Source organism: Hordeum vulgare, chromosome 2H (assembly GCF_904849725.1).
Source record: "Hordeum vulgare subsp. vulgare chromosome 2H, MorexV3_pseudomolecules_assembly, whole genome shotgun sequence".
In the NCBI taxonomy this organism is placed as follows: domain Eukaryota; kingdom Viridiplantae; phylum Streptophyta; class Magnoliopsida; order Poales; family Poaceae; genus Hordeum; species Hordeum vulgare.
In genome coordinates this window covers 620,694,879-620,715,737 of record NC_058519.1, presented here as the reverse complement: position 1 = coordinate 620,715,737, position 20,859 = coordinate 620,694,879, and the positions used below count along the sequence as shown (strand labels likewise).

Sequence of the window (20,859 nt, the reverse complement as noted above, 5' to 3'; positions counted from 1 at the left end):
TATGTAAATCTATTTCGTAAGTCTACCTATGTGTAGCATTGCTCACTTATAGCCAGTTCACTTAGTTTTATTATACTTGCTCTGAAACCGAAAAGAAGGGAGTACTCGTCACATTAACTAGAAAAGTACCATGCATGATTTCAGGATTGAAGCATTAATTGACTGGTGCATGCTAACATCTACGCATGCATAGACCCTGTGGTTTTTTTTTGCGGGTCTGTTTTCCACTATTTACAGAAGATAATGTGCATCTTTTTGCCACGATAACATTACTTTGAACCGATGGAAGCATACATTTCAAATAAGGCGAAATCCAATACAACAAGAAATTTTTTTGAGACGTATTTTTATGCGACAATGCGTAGCTTTTGTGTCATGAAAACATTCCCTCTAACTTATGGTAGAATACACTTTGTGGTGGAGCAGAAAAAAATTGTTCAACGGAAGGATTTGATCTATCTTATGTTTGTAGAAGATTTGAAAACTTCTTTTTGTGTCAAGGAAACCTTTTTCTTGTATAACAAGGTACTTTTTTAGCAAAGAAATCATGGGGAAGCACAAACAGAATGATCAAGGGTTGAAACAAATTTAACAAGGTATGGAAAAAATATTAAAAACTCTTTTTTGCAACTAAATAAAATCATATTTCAACACAACTTTTTAGAGGATGGTCATGGACAAGATCCGCGTGTGCCTCGAGCTCTCCATCGCCGTTCCACTACAACCCACAACTTAGAGCAATCCCTGGCTTGTCTCGGTTATAGTGCACTTACGTCATCGCAACCTCATTAACATCTTCTTGGCAACAAAGAAGCACATCCTAAATTTGATGCAGGTGTATATACAAAGGAACCATTATGCGAGAAACAAGGAAGCACATAGTTGTTTTTAATCGTAAACACATAGTTTAATAGTTTAAAATACACTAAAAGATGTGAAATGCATATACAATACACTTTCACCAATAGAAGCAACACTGGCTACAGTTGAAGCACATACTATTAGTGGTTCAAGCATACACTAGTGTTGCTAATGGTTCTATAAAAAATGGTTGTCTGCATTGCAACCTAGTAACTTGGCACTTTCTTATGCACAAAGGGAAACAATTAGACCCCATGAGCGAACCACTTTCCACACGTCCACTTCAACTTTTGCGAATGACTTCTCGACAAGTAAAGATGGAACAAGGATGTCTTCCTCATTGGCTATGTGGATGGCGAGGAGCGGAGCTATGGGTGGTTATCGTGTTGTCATGGCTTCAGTGGTGGTGGCTCCTTAGTCTTGATCCGAAGTTCTCGAGCCCGGTCCTCCCTTTCGTTTGGACTAGTGACCTTGGCACCTCAGGTGACGCGGTCGAGGTTTCAAGCGAAAGCTTTGCGCTCTGCCGCCACTGCCGATGAGGTTCGTTTATGTTGCTTCCTTCTTGAGGGGGGTGTTGTTGTGGGTCTCCTCCCTTGTCAGTGTTCCAGGTGGAAACCCTAGTGCGTTCTTTCGGGCTCTCCAATCGTGGTGCATTGTGTTGTTACCCTCTTGGGGCGCCGCCGTGGATCTCATATACCTTCTGGTTGGCTGGCTCTATCCCTATCAGGAAGTGTCCTCGTCCCGAGCATGGAATGGTCTTGCTTGTCTCCAACATTTTCACGTGACCTTGTGGTCATCATTCTTGGTCTTTCGTTGTCCACTGACAGGATCGACACTCTACGGCCCGGACCGAGAGGGCACACGGTCCTCCTTGACAACAACTTTATGTATCTTATGCATTGGCATCCGACGGTTTCTCAAGGAGAAACTTTATTCTTTCCTGGTTGGTTATATCAGGTGATTCTTGCCGGGATGGCTTTTTCCTATATTCTTGTCACGCTTTAAGTTTGCGGCGTTTTCACTTTTTACTTGGATATCACATTTGTTTGCGGTAGGATTTTCTCATCGTTATGTATCGATTCAGCGTGTGCGTTTTATTTAAAAAATGAGACGAACAATGCAGCATACTCCTTTCGTTTGAAAAAAAATGTCTTAAGTTTAGTGTAACTTTGTATTAAAGTTAGTACAAAGTTGAGATGTTATTTTGAGACAAAGGAAGTAGTAGTTTGGTACTCTCTTTTACATAAACACTCTCTTATGTACAATTTTACATTGTGTGGTCCCCAATTGCCCATCCATGCTCTTCAAAAACGCGAGCAGGGACAGACGAAAGGAAACTCGCCTCCGAAAAACAAAACAAATTACAGGAATCATCTGGACACCTCATCACTCATCACACCCAAGTTCGTGTGCTACAGCTACACTCGAATGACGCGGTCACCAGCCGGCGGCGCGACCGGCAGCGGCTGGCGCTGCTCGTAGACCCGGTGGATCTCGTTAATGAGCCACCTCGCCTTCTTGTTTGCCACAGGGCTGCCGTCGGCGACCAGCGCGTACAGCGCGGGCATCAGCCCAGTCATCTTGCCCATCACGGTGACGACCTTGTCCCCTCCGTGCCGGCACAGCGAGGCCAGCAGCGCCACGCAGTGGTCCTTCCCCGACCGAGACGCCGACGCGCCGAGGAAGTCGACGAGGCTCGTGACGAGCTCCGAGCTGGCCAGGATGGCCGTCGCGCCGGCCGGCTGCTCGGCGATCCTCGCGAGCAGAGCGACGGAGTCGTTCGCCAGGTCCTCGCGGTCGCCCGACAGGAGGTTGGCGAGCACGCCCACGGCGCCGGCGGTCACCGCCTTCCCGATGCTGCTCGCGCCGTGGAGCACCCCGTGAAGGCTCACCAGCGCGTTCTTGCGGCCGCGGTAGGTGCCCTCCCTCATGAGGTGCACCAGCGTCGGGATGGCCTCCGGGATGCGGCCGATCTCCTGGCAGTACTCGCTGTTCGGCGAGAGGTAGAACAGGATGGCCGCCGCGTTCTGCCGCGCCTCCACCTTGGCCGCGACGTTGACGGCGTCGACGATGAGCCCGAGCCCGCCCGCCTCCACGAGCGCTCTCCGCCCGGCCGCGTGCTTCGAGAGGTTGAGGAGGCTGGCGATGGCGTTGTCCTGGACGGACGCGTCCGTCGAGGAGAGGAGGTGGAGGAGCCACGGCACGGCGTCGGCCTCCACGAGGCACGCGCGGTGGTACACGTTGCGCTTCGCCAGCTTCCTGACCTCGTGCGTCGCCTTCTTCTGCTCCTCCAGCGTGCCCCTCGCGAGCCCGGCAATAAGGAAGGCCACGGCGAGACGCACGCCGCCGGCAGCGGCCGGGCCGAACGCCGAGGCGGTCTTGTCGACCGCGCACCGGTGCTTGCTGCTTTGCTGTTCGTGGAGCAAGGTCCCGTTGGCGAGGAGCAGCTGCTCGACAATGCCGCGCACGGCTACGTTGGGCACGAACTGGGCGCTCCGGAGCCTCTCGCCGGTAACAGGGCACGTCCGGCACCCGCTCTTGATCCACCGCTTGATGGACGTCCGGTCGTAGGTTTGGCCGGTGGCCACGGTCACCGGGTCAGTCATCAGCTCCAGGCTGATCGGGCATTGCAGCGCCTCCTGGCTGGTCCACGCCGCGCAGCTCGCTGCCGGCCTCGGCCCGGGCGCTGCCGCGTCAGCTTTCTCGGCATCAACGCAGTCAAACAAGACGACGCGACAGTACACGAGGAACGCCATGAGGCCGCTGATGAGCACGAGGTCGTTGTCGTTCTCGCGGCCGTCCTCCAGCCGGTCCAGCAGCTCGGCCTCAAGGAAAGCGACCTCCTCGGCGCAGTCGCACCAGCTGGTGATGCCGACGCGGCCGAGCACCATCCTCGCGTCCTCGGCGTGCGGCGTCGCGCTGCTCGTGAACAGCGCGAGCATGGAGCGCACGCTCCGGGTCGCGCGCCCGTCGTCCGCGTCGGGCCACACCGGCGCGCGCCAGGCCTGCTGGGACAGAAGCCTCGCGAGCTCTCCGGCCTCGACGGACGCTCCGGCCACGTCCGCCGGCAGCACGTCCATCGCCGTGGCCACGGAGCAGAGGACGACCCGGAGCTCGGAGGCGACGAGGTCGGCGTTCATCAGCACCCACAGCCTCGCGCCTCTCCTGGAGCAGTCCGCGAGCAGGAACCGGAGCTTCTGCATAGCCACATGCAGCTCGGACAGGCCGAGCACCGACGCGTCCGGCAGGGGCGCCGACGCCGACGCCTCGCGGACCTCCTCGAGGAACGCGAGGAGGACGCGCGCGATGCGCAGGGCCTCGCCGGCCCCTCGGCGGAGCACGGGGAGCGCGGCGGCGTTGTGGCGGGCGACCTCGGCCACGAGGGCGACGAGCGACGCCAGCAGCGTCCCCGGAGCGATGGCCTCGCACGGGCACACCGTGGGCAGCGCCAGCATCCGGCGGCCCGGCGGCGCCTTACGTTCGTGCGGCGGCATGTCGCGATCGGAACGGCAACAGCCGATAGCAATTGGATTTGGAGGGAACGCGACGCGCGGGAACAAGATCTGTTGCGTAGTGGAGGATTGGGAAGCTGGGTCAAGAATTGGAGGAGGAACTATATATAGTGACGACGGCACACGTGCCAGTTCAAAGGTGGACGGGCCGGCCATGGATGGATAGGGCCCAGTGGGGGCGCGCGGCGCTTCGCCGATGGTGGCGCGAACGAACGAATCTGGCGATGGCGGGCGGCAGCTTCCGGACGGACGGGGCGAGGCATGGCATGGCAACGCGCCGATATCATGATTGCACAGTGCGGCACTATGCGCGGGCGGCAGATTTTTAAAATCATGGAGTTTGTTTATGTGCTTATTGCTTCAGATAACAAGATTTGCTGTCTCGATTATCAGCTGGGAACCGAGCAGATACGCAAGATTGTTAGGGGGGTGGGGGGCAGAAGATATTGCGATATGGAAATCGGGCCGGCTCCACGTAGGAGCACACACCAGCCCAGAAGTTGCAAGTGAGTACTGTAGAAGGGTGCAGCTGATCGTTAAGCAATTTTCTGGAAAAGACAAGGTACAAAGGTATAGAACGCGTGTGCTTTGCATTTGCATGCGCCAGTTAAGTTTGACAGCTTTGCGTTGCTGTTTTTAAGCAGAGCTACAGCTGCTGACGGCCTGACGCTCGAGAGAGAGGCAGAGGGGATCACCGCGCGCGCAAAGGTTAGCCGGTAATTTATTCTTGGGACCTGCGAGCTGTCGCCGTCTGTGCAAGCGTGGCCAAACACGATGGAAACGACTGCCGCCGCCCCGACGGCACGGGCCCACGTGACATTGCCTCTTCCTAGGCGGTGGGCGCGTGGGATGATCGTACAGTACTATCATCATAATCCCGGCGATGTCGGCACGGTAGGAGTAGGGAGTTTGGAACTGTCGGCCGGCCGCCCAGGGCACGTGGACGGGCGCCTTGACCTGCGCGCGGCGGCATCGCGAGGGAGGGAGTCCCGGGCCCACCTGGCCGACACCGTGCCGCTCCAGGTGTTGGCTCCCGAGCGGCCGGGCCCTCGTCCACGACCCACGACCCTTTTTTTAACCGGAACACATTGATACTCCGACGTACGACCTCAAATTGTCTCCGGGCGGTTTTCAAAATAAAAAAGACACAAACCGTGTGGCAGTAAACAAATGAATGTTTGTTTTTGACCCGTTTTCAATCAATTTCCGGCTCAAGTTTGGACCGCTTCAAACGGACACACGCGAACGGTGGTACATCTCTTTTCTTCCTCCGTTGTCTCGCTCCACCCTCCGCCCCTCGTCATCGTTGACGCCGTCCCATGTCGTCCACCTTGCTTTGTCCGTCGGTGGCACAACCCATTTTCATTCGTCGCCTGTCCTCGCTCCGTCCTCCGTCCACGATCGTTCACCTTACTTTGCTGCATCGGAAACAGCCGTGTCAATGAGGACATAGTGAAGGCATCATTGGTTGTCCATGACCACATCAATGCCCCCCTTATCTTCTCTCGTCTCGTCGTGGATGATGTCGAGCATCTCCATGTCCGAGTCGTACGACGACTCCGAAATGAAGCATAAGAAGAAGACATCGTTGGAGGAGCATGAATTGAGTGTCGGTGCATAATACACCCCATTAATGCAGAAACCCATTGAGCTTTGCAAGCATGCAACCGTTCTTCCTTGAAAACAAAGACATTCCTTAATGTCCACATGATCCAGAAGGAGGCAACATTAACCATATTTAACACACAGTCGCTCTTATACATCCGCCAAATAGCAATAGTATCATTGAAAGAAGTAGGGATGTCAATCTAAGAAACTTCTAAAACAAAGCTCCACACATGCGAAGCCACGATGCAGTTAAATAAGAGATGGTTGACGGATTCAGACTCGTTACAAGAAAAGCAAGTACATCTTCTACTCATCTTTTCTTAGCCATATTATCCTTAGTCATAACTTTGTTGTTCACAATTATCTCTAGTCACATGATTCTTCTTGTCTCTTCTATTCGACTTGTTGGTTTCTTCACCCATGGTTGAGGTGATGATGCTTTGTGGGTCGACCATTTCTTCTAATCCTTATAGTGGTTGACACCTCCTCCCGGGCCTTGAATTGCAAACAACCAATTCCATTCCATACCCCCCTCTTGCAAGCGGCTAGCATTAGTGATATATATACCTATTAATAAAAGAAATAAATATTCTTAGTCCGTCATGTAAATTTTATAAAAAAGCCCTTGCTATTTTTATGTATAAACCCGCAGTTCAATATGTGTGAAAAGCAAAATAGTTGGGCCTCTTTTTTCACGCGCTCGTGAGATCAAACAAAACTTCTGTCCGATGATGGTTCATATAAGAATGTCCCCTAATCATTCATCATGGTCTTGCTGTCCTACTGCCTAGACATCAACTTTTTCATTGTGAAGACCCGTGTTCGATCCCCACTTCTCCATCATTTTTGCATTTTTCTCTCTGATTTTATGGTGGCGTACGATAGAACCGCCTCGCCCAAGCATGGCTTAGCCTGTAACTTCGGCCCAGCTACTCTCTGTTTAACATTTTCAGTTTTTGACACTACATCTAACATGTTACATATGAAAACCGCTCAGAAAAACATGTAGATTTTAAATATGTTATTCTTTTGCATGTTAATCATTTCTAAAATTATATTTAGGAGGAACCCTCAATTGATACTTTTTATGGGTATTTTGAAAATGCCGATTGTATAGGGTTCCTATCCATTTAAATTTATGGATAGTCTGAACCTTTCATAAAAACTATTACTGGACGCAAAAAACATGGACCTTCCCTTGTGGGCTGCGTGCATGTGAGTGGGCTCTCTTATTTTAGATCTTTGAGCAAGAAAACAAATCTGTTATAGTGGAGAATCGAACTTGGGATCACCTTTAATTATTTCAGCAACGAAAACCAACTGAGTTCCCTACAAAAAGACAACCAACTAAGTTAAACATGTTACGTGATGAATAGTCCCACCTCGCGATTTTAAGCACACTCCGACCGATTAATATAGCGGCCGCCGTAATACTTAACAAGCATGAGAGCTAATTAGATGGATGGGCTAATTAAAGATAGGACTGTGGCTAATTCAAAAAAAAGGTTGTGTGGGATGGACAAAATATTTGAATGAATTTAATAAAGTATGGACAGATTGTGGTTGGCTAGGTGGAATATTTGAATGGATGGGATTCTTAGTAGGGCAAGGAAGGATTACGTGGTGTGTGTGTTCACAGGGATGAGTGGATGCACACAACATTATGAAAACATTCTTTTGGAGGGACGCTAAAAACAAATTGTCATGTCATTCTCAACAAGCTCAATAATAAAAGCAAATCTCATGTTACTTAGTCAAAAGTCAATGAGCCCCAGGTATATCCACTCTCTTCTTCCAAAACGCGGTAATATTAATATGTCAATCAACCTTATGATCTCATTATTTATGGTTCAGATTAATATTAATCTCATGCTAGTAAGTGAACTAAAGTCTCTATGTCTTATCCTTAAAAGTTGATGACAAATGTATCATCCTTTCACAATTGAAACACATGTTTTTAGGGCCTCTAGAGTTTGCTACCTACGATTTTTGTTTTGTGGAATTGTTTAATATTGTGTGACAGATGACAACTCATGCTCATTAGCAACCCAACACACACGCCAATACCACCTCTCCAAGCGTCGTCAGCATTGAAGATAACCACTTCTATTTTAACTTAGAATATGATGTTGAATTATAGCTCCAGCAAATTTGAAGTCCATTTGAAATCAATATATAACTTGTTATTGTTTGGGTCTATAGATTTTGGTGAGCATTAAGTTTTACATGAACTATCATTTTGTTTTGACCATATAATTCTATCTAAATGTAAATACACATCAATTATATATCCCGTTGCAACGCACACGCATTTGTACCATTGTATCACTTATAGCAATACGCATCAGAGAGCTGACCCACCAGCGCTATTTTTTGGGCCAACTATTTGGGGGAGGCAATGGTGATATTTTGACCAATTTTAGGAAAGTTATGTAACATTCTGCCTAATTTTGGGATGATTCCAAAAGGTTTATCACCCTTTTTTCTTCTATTTTCCCCTTATTTGGTTGTTTTTCATTTTTAGTTAGTGAAGATTTGTCAAATTCATAAACAAATATTGAATGTGATTTTTTTCAAATACACAAACATTTCCCCAGAATCTAGAATATATTTTGAATTTTATTTATTTATCAAATTAACTAGCACCTTTTATATTTTTGACATTTTTCAAAGTTGTGATTTTTTCAAACTCATGAAAATTTTCAAATTCATTTTTTGAAAAATTTGTGAATATTTTTTGATTTCTCAAATATTTTTTAAACTCATGATTTTTTTAATTTATTGACACGTTTTTCCAATTCATGAGATATTTTTGGACTCATCAATATTTTCAAATTTCATGAACAGTTTTTCAAAATTTCAAACATGTTTTGAGTTTGCGATCATTTTTTCATATTCACGAGCACTTTCTAAATTTGTGAATGTCTTTTAAACAAGTTAACCGTGTCCATATTAAGAAATATATTCTTAATGCATGTTTTTTTTCATATTTGTGAACTTAAAAATAAATAAAACAAAACGGATCGAAATAAAAAACAAAGGAAAGATTTCGGAGGACGCCCATGTGGGCGCGCGTACACGTATTGGTCGCTAGGAGCGATCCATAGCTGCGCCCAGCGGCTAGGTCTCCATTTCAGCTCGAGCTCGGCAGCCAAGCAGCCATTGCGTCGCCGGCGGCGCCGCCGGAATACCCTAGTCCACCCGCTGCTGACACCATAAGCGCCTTCGGCGACGACCAGCTCCGAGAGATCTTCCTCCCCCTCCGGACCTCCCCAGCCTCGCCGCTGCCGCCTTCACCTGCCGCGCCTTCCTCGGCGCCGTCCGCTCGTCCCGCGCCTTCCGCTGCCGCTTCTGAGCGCTCCACGCACCCCCGCTCCTCGCTCTCTTCCTCAGACCCTGCATCCGCACGGTACCCACCTTCCCCGCCACACGGCGCCCCTCCGCCGAATTCGAGCCCCTCCGAGACGACGACGCTGCTTCCGATTCCGAGTGGCGAGCATTCTGCTCCTATAATTCCGATGACAGGCTTCAATTGCTTCGAGAACCTGAGCACCAAACGGCGGCTCTGATTCTCTACCCCAAGGAGCACCATGACATGCCCGACGGCACCTCCCTTATTAGTTCCACACACACTCCACCGGGGAGAATCAGAGGCCACTCCATGTGGTCTGTGTCCGTCATGACTACTCCCAGCCGTGGGCACGCGTCGCCGTCTTCTCATCGCAACCCGCACGGTGGTGGATGGGTTTATCTGTTGGCAATGCGAGTCCACGAGCGGCGCATCTCTCAGCGAGTACGTACATTTTAGTGCTCAACAGAGATGCCTTTCAGTTCTCTTGAATAGATCTGCTACCGCTTTTGAGAGAGGTATTACCCAAAATTTAAGATTGGCCAGACCAAGGATCATGTCTTGAGAGCACAGAGAAAAAGGAACAGAGTTGAAAATGTTGACTGTTCTTAATAATCGTGAGAGATCGTGTCTCGAGAGCAGGTGCGGAATCTGAATTCTACAGACAAAAGACAGGAGCAGAGAGCTGGTGGCAAATGTGCAAGGGAAGTTATGGAGAGCCTTCTTCGCTAGCTGAATAAGCTTAGCAGGAGTAAGGGCATGTTCTGTTGGAGACTTGATGGAACTTGCCTGGCCTGACGAGTGCTTGTGTGGGGTTTGGTTAGTGTCCTGAGTGCTTGGCTTGAGCTAACACACCATGTTGTTATCTTGGTTCAGGCAGTTTGAGTTAGCAAGATGGCTGCCGATGCCATCGCAGGTCTTAAAACCTTTTGTTTTCTCGGGCAAAATTCGTATGAGTATCACTCTACATTCAGGCGATACTGTTTGTCAGGCACAACGCTCAGGGTAGCGACCAAACAGGTAAGTGAGCTTTTGTTGAAATGCCTTGGTACTTTAGTTTTCAGATTCTGCGATGTCGGTATGTGCTAAGTTTTATGTATGTTAGTTGAAACATTGATGACTAACCATCATCAGCATTCAGTATGACTGGTTGGCAAGAGACCTAGTCTTTAGATTCATCCACTGATGTGTCGTTTTAGAGATGAACCGTACAAGTCCCAAACTGGCGCTTCTTCTCTGTTTCTAATCGATAATGTGTAACCTTTTGTCAGCTTGGTATTAAATATTTACCTTTTGTTTTAGAAGTGTATATATGTCCGAGAGAGTTTGAAGATCATATAAATAAAGGGATGTACATGCACCAAAGGCATATTCTATTGGCACAATGATATCACAGACGTCAAATGTCGCCTTCGATGAGTGTCACCTCGACCTATATTCTTTTTCATTATATATATGGAAAAATAGATGAGTGGAGTTTGTTTCCTGATGAGCATATGCTCTCTTGATTTCATATAAAATTTCAAATCCAAGTTCAAATGTGTCAAAAAATTATGTAAACAGTGCATGGCTTTCATTGCCCATGTTTAGAGAGGTCACACCGGATGTGGTCTGCCCATCGTGGGGCGCAGGACTGCTGCAGTGCACGCACACTGCTTGCCTTCTAGTAGGTTCCGATGCCGCTCAATCGTGCAGCCGGCATCCCTAGTATTGCATGAATGCATGATTATAGCATCCAGGCTATGGTCGCCACACCGACGCCAGGGCCGTTTGGTTTTTTCACACAGATTTTGGCTTGTGCATAATAAAAGACAGAATAGGATATTGATCCAGAAAGGCAATGCAAGCTGGGGTATAAAGAGTATTACATTACAATCTTAGATGCCGCTCAACCTTGCAGCCGGCATCCCTAGTATTGCATGATTATAGCATCCAGGCCACGGTCACCACACCGACGCCAGGGCAGTTTGTTTTTTTCACAGAATTCGGCTTGTGCATAATAAAAGACAGCAATTGTTATAACCAGAATAAGATATTGATACAGAAAGGCAATGCAAGCTGGGGTATAAAGTTCATTACATTACATTCTTAGAAGGGATCATTTTATCAGCAGACTCTAATTGCATCTCCTTTTCTTCTTTAGCTCCTTTGAGAAGCCCAGCTGACAAGTCTCTTAAAAGAAGTTGAGCTCGGAACTCTCCCTCCCGTGTTCACCTTGTTGATTTTGCGCATTTGGGTAGCTACTTCTCTCATGTTAAGCCGTTCAGTTGGGGATCGGCATGTACAAAGAAGTGCTACTCGTAGCAAAGAGAACAAGGACTGAAAGATCAGCTGATTTTCCGTTCCTGCTGCTACTTGGTCGACGGCACCATTGCATTCATTTATCAGACGAGAATCCAGAAAATTTAATGTGTGATCAGGAAAATTCGTTTCCACAAATCTGACAATGGTGAGTTCATTCCTGAACATATCATCCGTTGGTCTTTTTCCTGTCAGCATCTCCAAAAGTACTATTCCGAAACTATATACGTCCCCACAAGTAGATGCATGACCACTTTCAGCATACTCTAAAAACAGAGAGCAAATAATCAATAATCATGGAAGCGGTAAATAATTATATGCAAAGCACTTTGAAAAAACAATTATATGCCAAACAACTATACCTGGAGCCATATATCCCAGAGTTCCATTTGCAGTTATTGAATTTGAATCTCCAACCGTTCTAAGTTTAGAATCAACATAGAACCTTGCGATGCCAAAGTCTCCCAGACAAGCATTCATATGAATGTCTAGGAGTATGTTACTCGGCTTCAAATCACAATGGGCGATGGGCTTCCCACTATCATTGTGCAAATAGTCCAATGCATTGGCTATGTTAGTAGCGATGCTTATTCTTTGAGCTAAGCCTAAATGCCTTCCAGCTGCCTGATTCCCTGGATGATGCAACCAAGTGTCCAAGTTCCCATTGGGCATAAAAGCATAGATTAGAGCTCTGAAAGCATTGCCTTTGTTGTCGATTGCAGAGCATTCAGTTATGAGAGGAACAATGTTTCTGTGGCGAAGGCCTCTCAACGCTTTGCATTCCAATGCAAAACTTCCCTCGGCGCCTGGAATCTCAAGGTCAAGTACCTTGACTGCCACTTCCCTTTTAACTTGTTTCAACTTTCCTTTGTACACTGAACTGTAACTTCCTTCGCCAATCAAGTTAATCTCAGAGAAGTTGCCGGTCGCTCTAGCTAGATCCCAGTAAGAAACTCTAGGGAATTTCTCCCCAAGAGAAGGCAACAATGGAAATGGTGCTTGTGGTATCTTCTCATGGATTATAAACCAAGTCAACAATGCCAGTGACAGGAAACCAATTATTGGGATCAACACCCGAATAAAAGTATAGTGTCTTCCTGTTCTCAGAGAAGCATCTGGGCATGAGGGAACATGAAAATCGGTTGCTCCTCCACAAAGCTCCCAGTTGCCATCAAGTGAAACGGCGGCGGTATGTTCAAACACTCCATTTCTTGGGATTGCTCCTTGGAGACGATTAGAAGATAGGTCTAACTTGCTCAGAAGTTGAAGGTCGCTTAGAACTACTGGGATGGTACCTGATAAATTATTATTGGAGAGGTTGAGCGTGTTCAAGCTCAGAAGGTTGCCGAATGAGGTTGGAATGCCACCCGTGAGATTGTTGTGGTCCATTTGGATGGTTATGAGGCCCTGACACTGGCCCAGATTATCCGGAATCGTTCCAGAAAGTCTGCTAGATGAAAGATATAGTTCAATGAGTTGTTTAAGCTCACTAATTTCTGGAGGTATGTCACCTTGAAGATTGTTATAGCTAAGGTCCAGCCTTGAGAGTTGTGAAAGTTTTCCTAATATGGGAGGGATGGGACCTTCAAATTCATTTTTTGCCAAAAAAAGGAACGTTAGTCCCGTAAGGTTGCCAAAAGAGGGTGGAATGGACCCGACGAAATTATTTCCATGAAGATCTAAAGATTGTAGTTTTGTTAGACTTCCTAACCATCCTTCAATTGTACCAGTTAAACTGTTTTCACTAAGATTCAAATTAATTAAGCTACTCAGGTTTCGTAGGCTCAACGGAACTGTTCCTGATAGATTGTTTCCATTCAGTTGTAGACTAGTAAGTTCAGCGGACAACTTACCGACAGAAACCGGTATGTCTCCTTGTAGCTGATTATTATCTAATGAGAGCAAGGACAGAGAACTACAGTTTGTTAGTCCATACAGGGATTCCCAGCTTTGGGCGTCCCCTGATTCAAGCTTATTATACTCAAGGTTTAGTTTGTTTAGGCTTTGTAGCTTTCCAAAAGTAGGGATTTCTCCAACAAGGCTGTTCTGTGACAAATCCATAACTCGTAGCTTTGTAGCATTGCCTAGTGAAGCCGGGATATGGCCATTAAGCATGCTACCGCCCAAGGTAAGACTTTTGAGATTAGGGAGGGTATCACCAATGTCAAGTGGCAACGCCATTTCTAGCATATTAAGGTACCCGTCTAACACCGTAAGGGATGTCAGATTAAAGATTGACGGCGGTATAGGGCCTGACAGCCTGTTGCCACCAAAGATCAAGTAGCGAATGTTGGACAGTCGCCCAAGTTCAGCAGGTATGATTCCTCCTAGTTGATTATCTCGAAGGTTAATTACTAGTAGCTGGGTGGCGTTGCTGATGGTTGGTGGGATGACCCCAGTGAGATTATTCCTAGAAAGATCTATATCAAGTAAATTGTAGAGCGAACCAATTTTTGTGGGGATCGGGCCTTCTAGCATGTTTCTAGAAAGATCCATCGCCTTTAGGTTTGAACAATTTGTGATTGAGTCGGGAATTATCCCGTGGAATGAATTGGAGCTGAGGTCGAGGATGAGGAGCTCATGGAGCTGGTTCAGAGATGGTAACTGGCCGGAGAAGCCATTAGAGGACAAGTTGAGGACCTGAAGGTACGTTAAGTTCCCAAGTGAGGGGGTGATCTCGCCTGACAAGCTTTCGCCCCCGAGGAACAGCCCACCGACGCGCCATGGATTCTCTTGGCTACATGCGACGCCCGTCCAGTTGCAGTAGTGGACGCGTCTGTCCCAAGATCTTAGGGCACCTGTTGGGTCGTTGGTAGCCCCTTTGAACTCGAGCAACGCGAGCATGTCTGTTCTGTTTCCGTGACTGACTGCTGAGCAATGGATGTTGCCAGCTTCATAACACAGCGTTAGCAGAAACGCCAGTAGAATAACCATGCTGAGTGTCCTCATGGATTGCTCCGTTACCTGCATAAATACATACAGAGCAACGTTCACTGGCGCCCAGCAGAGCTAATTACAAGGGCGTCCGTGACACAAACCACTTACAAAACTTAAGTAGTGCTACGTGTGCTCACCAGACAACCAGAGTTACTTAGTAAGGCTCTAATACAAGCTCTGAAATACTAAGATTATGTAACTTCTCACAGCAAGAAGCAATCAAGAAGAGAGACAGTAGCTTAGCGTACCTCTGCTCGTCGACAGGAGCGCACAAAACAGCAGCTTGGGTTTGCCGGTAGGTGGTCTGTAGTCTGTACTTCCGTTTAAAATGCTCAGCTGGCCAGCGGTTTAAACCCAGTTTCTACAGCAGTTTTTGGGCCACACACCGTTCTCTCAGCGGAGCTTTCCGCTGCTACTTTTCTTTACTGGGTCATCGGAACTTTCCGCTGCTACTTTTCTCTTCGGAGTGTTGCCCCCTACTGCAGCTGATCTGTCGCTCCTGCTTGAGCTGGACAGTATTGTTGCAGCACGTCCAGCATCCATCAAATCGAATCCTCCCGGATCTATCTGTTCTAATCTAGGAGTAGATCTTTTCTGCGCCACATGCATACTTTGGGAACCTTCCTTTTCTTGGATGGATGAATTATCTATCCGGCCAAGTGAACTTGTATCCACTCGATCGATATGGATGACGCGTCTTTGAGGTAAATATCGATAACACTTAATGTCAAATGCCGCTACGCTACCTAATGAATAGAAAAATGAAAAATAAAAAATGAAAACCAGTTTATTGCAAAAAAAAAGGTCAATGTTTATTGAAAAAAACAAATTAGTTTTCTCGTTTTTGTTAATTTGTTTTGAGAAACTTTATTGCAGATGCGTTTGAACTCGCGACCAGAAACACACTTTTGTGTCTTCCACGGCTACATGTACCCACGGAGTGTTAAACGATGTATATAGTTAGGTGCGGTATTGATATAAACCGTACCTAACTCCTATTGATGTGGTTTATCTTAGAGATAGATTATAGTTTACTTGGAGATCAATCCTAAGATAAACCTAACTTGTAACCGCATGTAAATCCTGGCTTGTGTCCTATATAACACGAACGCGTCCCTGCCGAGGAGCACACGCTTGCATCTAGTTTTTAACATGGTATCAGATAGCTAGGCCCTTCCACCGCGTCTAGCTCGCACCACCGCACCTTGCCCTCGCTGTCCCTCATCGCATCGCACCCCTTGCCATGTCATCCTCATCCTCCGCTGTCACCATGGCCGTTCCCTCCATTGCTTCCCTGGGTCACACAATCGCTGAGAAGCTCACGAGGGATAACTTCCTCGTCTGGCGGGCGCAGGTGCTGCCGCACGTCCGTGCCGCCGGACTGCTAGGGTTTCTCGATGGGTCTCACAAAGAACCCGTTGCTGAGATCCTCCTGGAAAAAGAAGTCGCTGGCAAGAAAGAAATCTCTGCCATCCCCAACCCCGAGCATGCGGCTTGGGTCACGCAGGACCAACAGGTGCTTACTTTCCTATTGGCCTCCCTCTCGCGCGATGTTCTCATGCAGGTCAGCAACTGCGAGACGGCGGCTCAGGCATGGAAGGAGCTTCTCCAAAGCTTCTCCTCGCAGTCCCGGGCACGCATCATCCAACTCCGCTCCCAGATCTCCTCCACCCGCAAGGGCGATCTGTCCGCCGCCGCCTACTTCACCAAGATGAAGGGACTCGCCGACGAGCTTGCAGCCGCCGGAAAACCCCTGGATGAGGATGATGTTGTGTCACACATCCTTCAGGGGCTGATGCACGAATCCGAGTACAACGGGTTCGTCTCTGCAATCTCCACTCGCACTATCACCGATCAGCCGATCGGCCTTGGGGAGTTGTACTCCCTCCTTCTTGCCGCAGAAGGACGCATCACCGCTCAGGCTCCTGCCTACTCCGCCAACCTCGCCGCCAAAGGAGGCGGTCGGGGTACCTTCGGCTGTTCTGGGAACGGCAACAACGGCTCCCGTGGCTTCCCCAACAACAACACGGGGGGCCCTCGCTTCAACGACAACACCAATGGTGCTGGTGGCTCTGGAGGTGGTCGTGGTGATCGCGGTGCTCGCGGTGACCGCAACACCAACAGAGAAAACTGCCAGATCTGCAAGGAAAGTGGGCATGGCGCCTGGCGTTGCACCAGGCGTTTTGATCGCAACTACAACAACAATGTCCGCAACCCTGCGGGTAGTGGCGGTGGGAACAGAACCGCCAATGCTGCCCACTCCTATGGAGTTGATACCAACTGGTATCTTGACACCGGTGCAACAGATCATGTGACTGGTGAGCTAGAGAAGCTGGCTGTTCATGACCGCTACACCGGCCCGGAACAAATCCACACTGCGAGTGGTCAAGGTATGGATATTGCTCATGTTGGTCACTCTGTTTTATCTACCCCCTATGGCTCATTGAAACTAAACAACATCCTTCATGCACCTAAAGCTGATAAAAGTCTCCTTTCTGGTTGGCAACTTATTCAAGATAATCATGCTTTCCTTGAGGTTTACCCTGAAATTGTTTTTGTTAAGGATCGGGACACTCGGAGAACCATTCTTCAAAGCAAGAGTAAGGGTCGCCTATTCCCAGTTTCTGGTCGCCATGATGCTCCCCAACGTCAAGTCCTTGGTGTCATTAAACCATCTTCCTCCAGATGGCACAAGCGCCTAGGTCATCCAGCACTACCGGTGGTTCAGAAAATTCTTCGTGATTTCTCCCTTCCAGTATCAAATAAGAAGGATCACCTACTAGTGTGTGATTCATGTCAAATGGCTAAAAGCCATCAACTCCCTTATTCTCGTTCCACTAGTGTGTCAAAGGCTCCTTTAGAGCTTATTTTTTCCGATGTGTGGGGGCCTGGGCCTCTCTCTGTAGGCAAACAAAAATACTATGTTAGCTTTATTGATGATTTCAGCAAGTTTAGTTGGATCTATTTGCTTCAGCATAAATCTGATGTGTTTGCCAAGTTTCACATTTTTCAACAACATGTTGAGCGTCTGTTTGACCGCAAAATTTTAACCATGCAAACTGACAGGGGCGGTGAATATCACAAGCTTAATGTGTTCTTTGAACGCATAGGCATCACCCACCATGTCTCCTGCCCCCATGCTCACCAGCAAAATGGATCAGCTGAAAGGAAACATCGACACATTGTCGAAGTTGGTCTCTCTCTCCTTGCACATGCGTGTATGCCACTCAAATTCTGGGATGAGGCGTTCCTTACTGCTGTATATCTCATTAATCGTGTTCCTAGCAAAGTCATCCACAACCAAACCCCTCTTGAGCGTCTCTTCAAAACAAAACCCAACTATACTTTCCTCCGTATTTTTGGGTGTGCGGTGTGGCCCAATCTACGCCCTTTTAACAAACACAAGCTTGAATTCCGATCCAAACAGTGTGTCTTCCTCGGCTATAGCACTATGCACAAAGGCTATAAATGTCTTGATGTTACTTCTGGCCGGGTATATATTTCCCGCGATGTTGTGTTTGATGAACAAGTTTTTCCTTTCTCCACCCTTCACCCCAATGCCGGTGCCCAGCTTAGAAAAGAACTTGTCCTCCTTCCCTCACACCTACTTCCATCGCCACTTTTTCTCTCTAGGGGGCTTGATACTGCTGATGATCGCATGACTATGTCCAATAATACCTTGCTCGATGATCTTTCTACTAATAATGTGCAGGCAACAGATGAAGAAACCAGTGCAAACAGTCATGATTTCATGTCTCCTGGTGCACCGGGGATGGCCACAGAAAATCCCGCCTCGGAGTCTGGCGCAGATTCTGCCCAGAATCTCTCGGGATCGGGAACCGCGGCAGATGCTGTTCCTGCGGGGGCTGATGGCGATAGGAGATCCCCTGCGGGTCCGCTGGCCAGTCCCGCCACGCCACGTGACCGTCTGCACCATCCGCGGGCCACGCCGCTGTCGGGCCTCGATGCGGGCGCTGCTCCTTCATCCCCTGCGGGTCCGCTGGCCAGTCCCGCCACGCCCCGTGACCGTCTGCACCATCCGCGGGCCACGCCGCTGTCGGGTCTCGATGCGGGCGCTGCTCCTTCTTCACCAACCGCCCCGGGATGTGAGCCAGTTCCTTCGTCGTCTGGCGCGCTCCCGTCGTCGCCTGCAGACGATGTTTGGGCGCCCTCCGGATCGCCCTCGATTCTCGGCCTGGCCCCACTCAGCGAATCGGTCTCGACATCTCCCACGACAAATCGGCTCCAGCAGCAACTTGCTCAACCGCCTTTACCTCCACCTGCTCGGGCGCACACCCGTTCCCAGGGCGGTATTATCAAACCTAAGGTTTTTACTGACGGTTGTGTGCGCTGGGGCTCTTTTTGCTCTACAGGTGAACCACAAAACCTTGGCAAAGCACTTGGTGATCGTAGATGGAAATCAGCCATGGATGAGGAGTTTTCTGCACTCATGAAAAATCAGACGTGGCGTCTTGTTCCCCCTGCTCCTGGCAGAAATATTATTGACTGTAAGTGGGTCTACAAAGTCAAACGGAAATCCGATGGTTCCATTGATAGGTATAAAGCACGTCTTGTTGCTAAGGGATTTAAGCAACGATATGGGTTGGATTATGAGGACACTTTTAGCCCTGTTGTTAAAGCTGCTACTATTCGATTAATTCTCTCAGTTGCAGTCTCTTGTAACTGGTGCATGCGACAGCTAGACGTGAAGAATGCGTTCTTACATGGCATTCTGGAAGAGGAAGTCTTTATGCGTCAACCTCCCGGGTATGAGAATGCTCACTTACCACGTCATGTATGCAAATTGGACAAAGCTCTATATGGACTCAAACAAGCCCCCCGAGCCTGGTACTCTCGCTTATCTTCTCAGCTACAGTCTCTAGGGTTTGTTCCATCCAAGGGGGATACATCGCTCTTCTTTTATCATAAAAATGGGATCACTATGTTCATGCTTATTTATGTTGATGATATAGTGGTTACTAGCTCTTCAACTAAGGCAGTTGAGGCACTCCTCAAAGACTTAAGCAAAGATTTTGCTCTCAAGGATTTAGGTGATTTACATTTTTTCCTTGGCATTGAAGTTAAAAAGATACCCACTGGGATCATGCTATCACAAGAAAAATATGTTCACGAAATACTTCAGAGAGTAGGTATGAAAGGATGCAAACCCTCCCCTACACCCATATCTACATCTGAGAAGCTGTCTCTCCATGATGGCGAGGTACTTGGAGCAGAAGACTCCACCAGGTATAGAAGTGTTGTAGGAGCACTACAGTATTTAACACTGACTCGACCAGATATTTCTTATTCAGTAAATAAGGTATGTCAGTTTTTGCATGCTCCTACTAGTACACATTGGACAGCTGTCAAGAGAATACTCAGGTATCTACAGGGATCAAGAAGTCATGGTCTCAGGATTAATAAGTCAGACTCTATGCTTGTTAGTGCCTTTTCTGATGCAGATTGGGCTGGATGCCCTGATGACAGGAGGTCTACAGGAGGTTTTGCAGTGTTTTTAGGAGGAAACTTAGTCTCCTGGAGTGCTCGAAAGCAACCTACTGTGTCTAGGTCAAGCACGGAAGCAGAATACAAAGCTTTAGCTAATGCTACTGCTGAGATTATCTGGGTTCAGAACATGTTGACTGAGTTGGGAATACGCCATCCCAGAGCTGCATCTCTTTGGTGTGATAATTTGGGTGCCACATACTTGTCTGCTAACCCAATATTCCATGCCAGGACAAAACATATAGAGATTGATTATCACTTCGTTCGTGAACGAGTGGCGGATAAACTGTTGAATATTAGATTTGTGCCTACAAGTGATCAAGTTGCTGATGGCTTCACTAAACCGCTTACTCTCAGGCAGTTAGAAGGATTTCGTCGCAATCTCAACTTAGATAGCTGTAATAAGTTGTGATTGAGGGGGAGTGTTAAACGATGTATATAGTTAGGTGCGGTATTGATATAAACCGTACCTAACTCCTATTGATGTGGTTTATCTTAGAGATAGATTATAGTTTACTTGGAGATCAATCCTAAGATAAACCTAACTTGTAACCGCATGTAAATCCTGGCTTGTGCCCTATATAACACGAACACGTCCCTGCCGAGGAGCACACGCTTGCATCTAGTTTTTCACACGGAGACGCTGTTTAAATTCCTTGATGAACGACCCACCCCATCCAATGAAAGGCGAAACACACTTCATCTTCAGCTTCAACTTTGGTGTGTAGTTTAGCTCTCCTCAACAATGATTAAAAGCTTGAGAATAAACTCAACTATTGATACAAA

At 47.9% G+C, this 20,859-nt stretch overlaps 2 protein-coding genes across 3 annotated transcripts; both read right to left on the bottom strand.

Moving 5' to 3' along the window:
- Window positions 1-2,080: 2,080 nt before the first annotated feature.
- On the bottom strand, window positions 2,081-4,614 carry LOC123430895 (U-box domain-containing protein 19-like). Its single transcript, XM_045114727.1, has one exon. The coding sequence runs from the start codon at window positions 4,527-4,529 to the stop codon at window positions 2,280-2,282; it is 2,250 nt and encodes a 749-aa protein (XP_044970662.1). The 5' UTR covers window positions 4,530-4,614; the 3' UTR covers window positions 2,081-2,279.
- A 6,713-nt stretch (window positions 4,615-11,327) lies between these two features.
- On the bottom strand, window positions 11,328-14,871 carry LOC123427931 (putative receptor-like protein kinase At3g47110). Of its 2 annotated transcripts, XM_045112071.1 has the most exons (3): window positions 14,817-14,871; window positions 11,994-14,595; window positions 11,328-11,897 (listed from the first exon to the last, which is right to left on the bottom strand). In XM_045112071.1, exons 2-3 carry the CDS (start codon window positions 14,578-14,580, stop codon window positions 11,470-11,472), a joined length of 3,015 nt encoding a protein of 1,004 aa, XP_044968006.1. In that variant the 5' UTR covers window positions 14,581-14,595; window positions 14,817-14,871; the 3' UTR covers window positions 11,328-11,469. The 2 variants fall into 2 exon arrangements, with proteins under 2 accessions (XP_044968006.1, XP_044968005.1); XM_045112070.1 differs by lacking the exon at window positions 14,817-14,871 and having other exon boundaries at window positions 11,994-14,806.
- Between the last annotated feature and the right edge of the window lie 5,988 nt (window positions 14,872-20,859).

Bases quoted from the DNA above. Each gene is read 5' to 3' on its own strand.
- LOC123430895 (XM_045114727.1), bottom strand. From the start codon at position 4,529: ATGGCCGGCCCGTCCACCTTTGAACTGGCACGTGTGCCGTCGTCACTA.
- LOC123427931 (XM_045112070.1), bottom strand. From the start codon at position 14,601: ATGCAGGTAACGGAGCAATCCATGAGGACACTCAGCATGGTTATTCTA. The intron at 11,898-11,993 runs GTATAGTTGTTT...CTCTGTTTTTAG, and splicing joins TCTGGGATATATGGCTCCAG to AGTATGCTGAAAGTGGTCAT.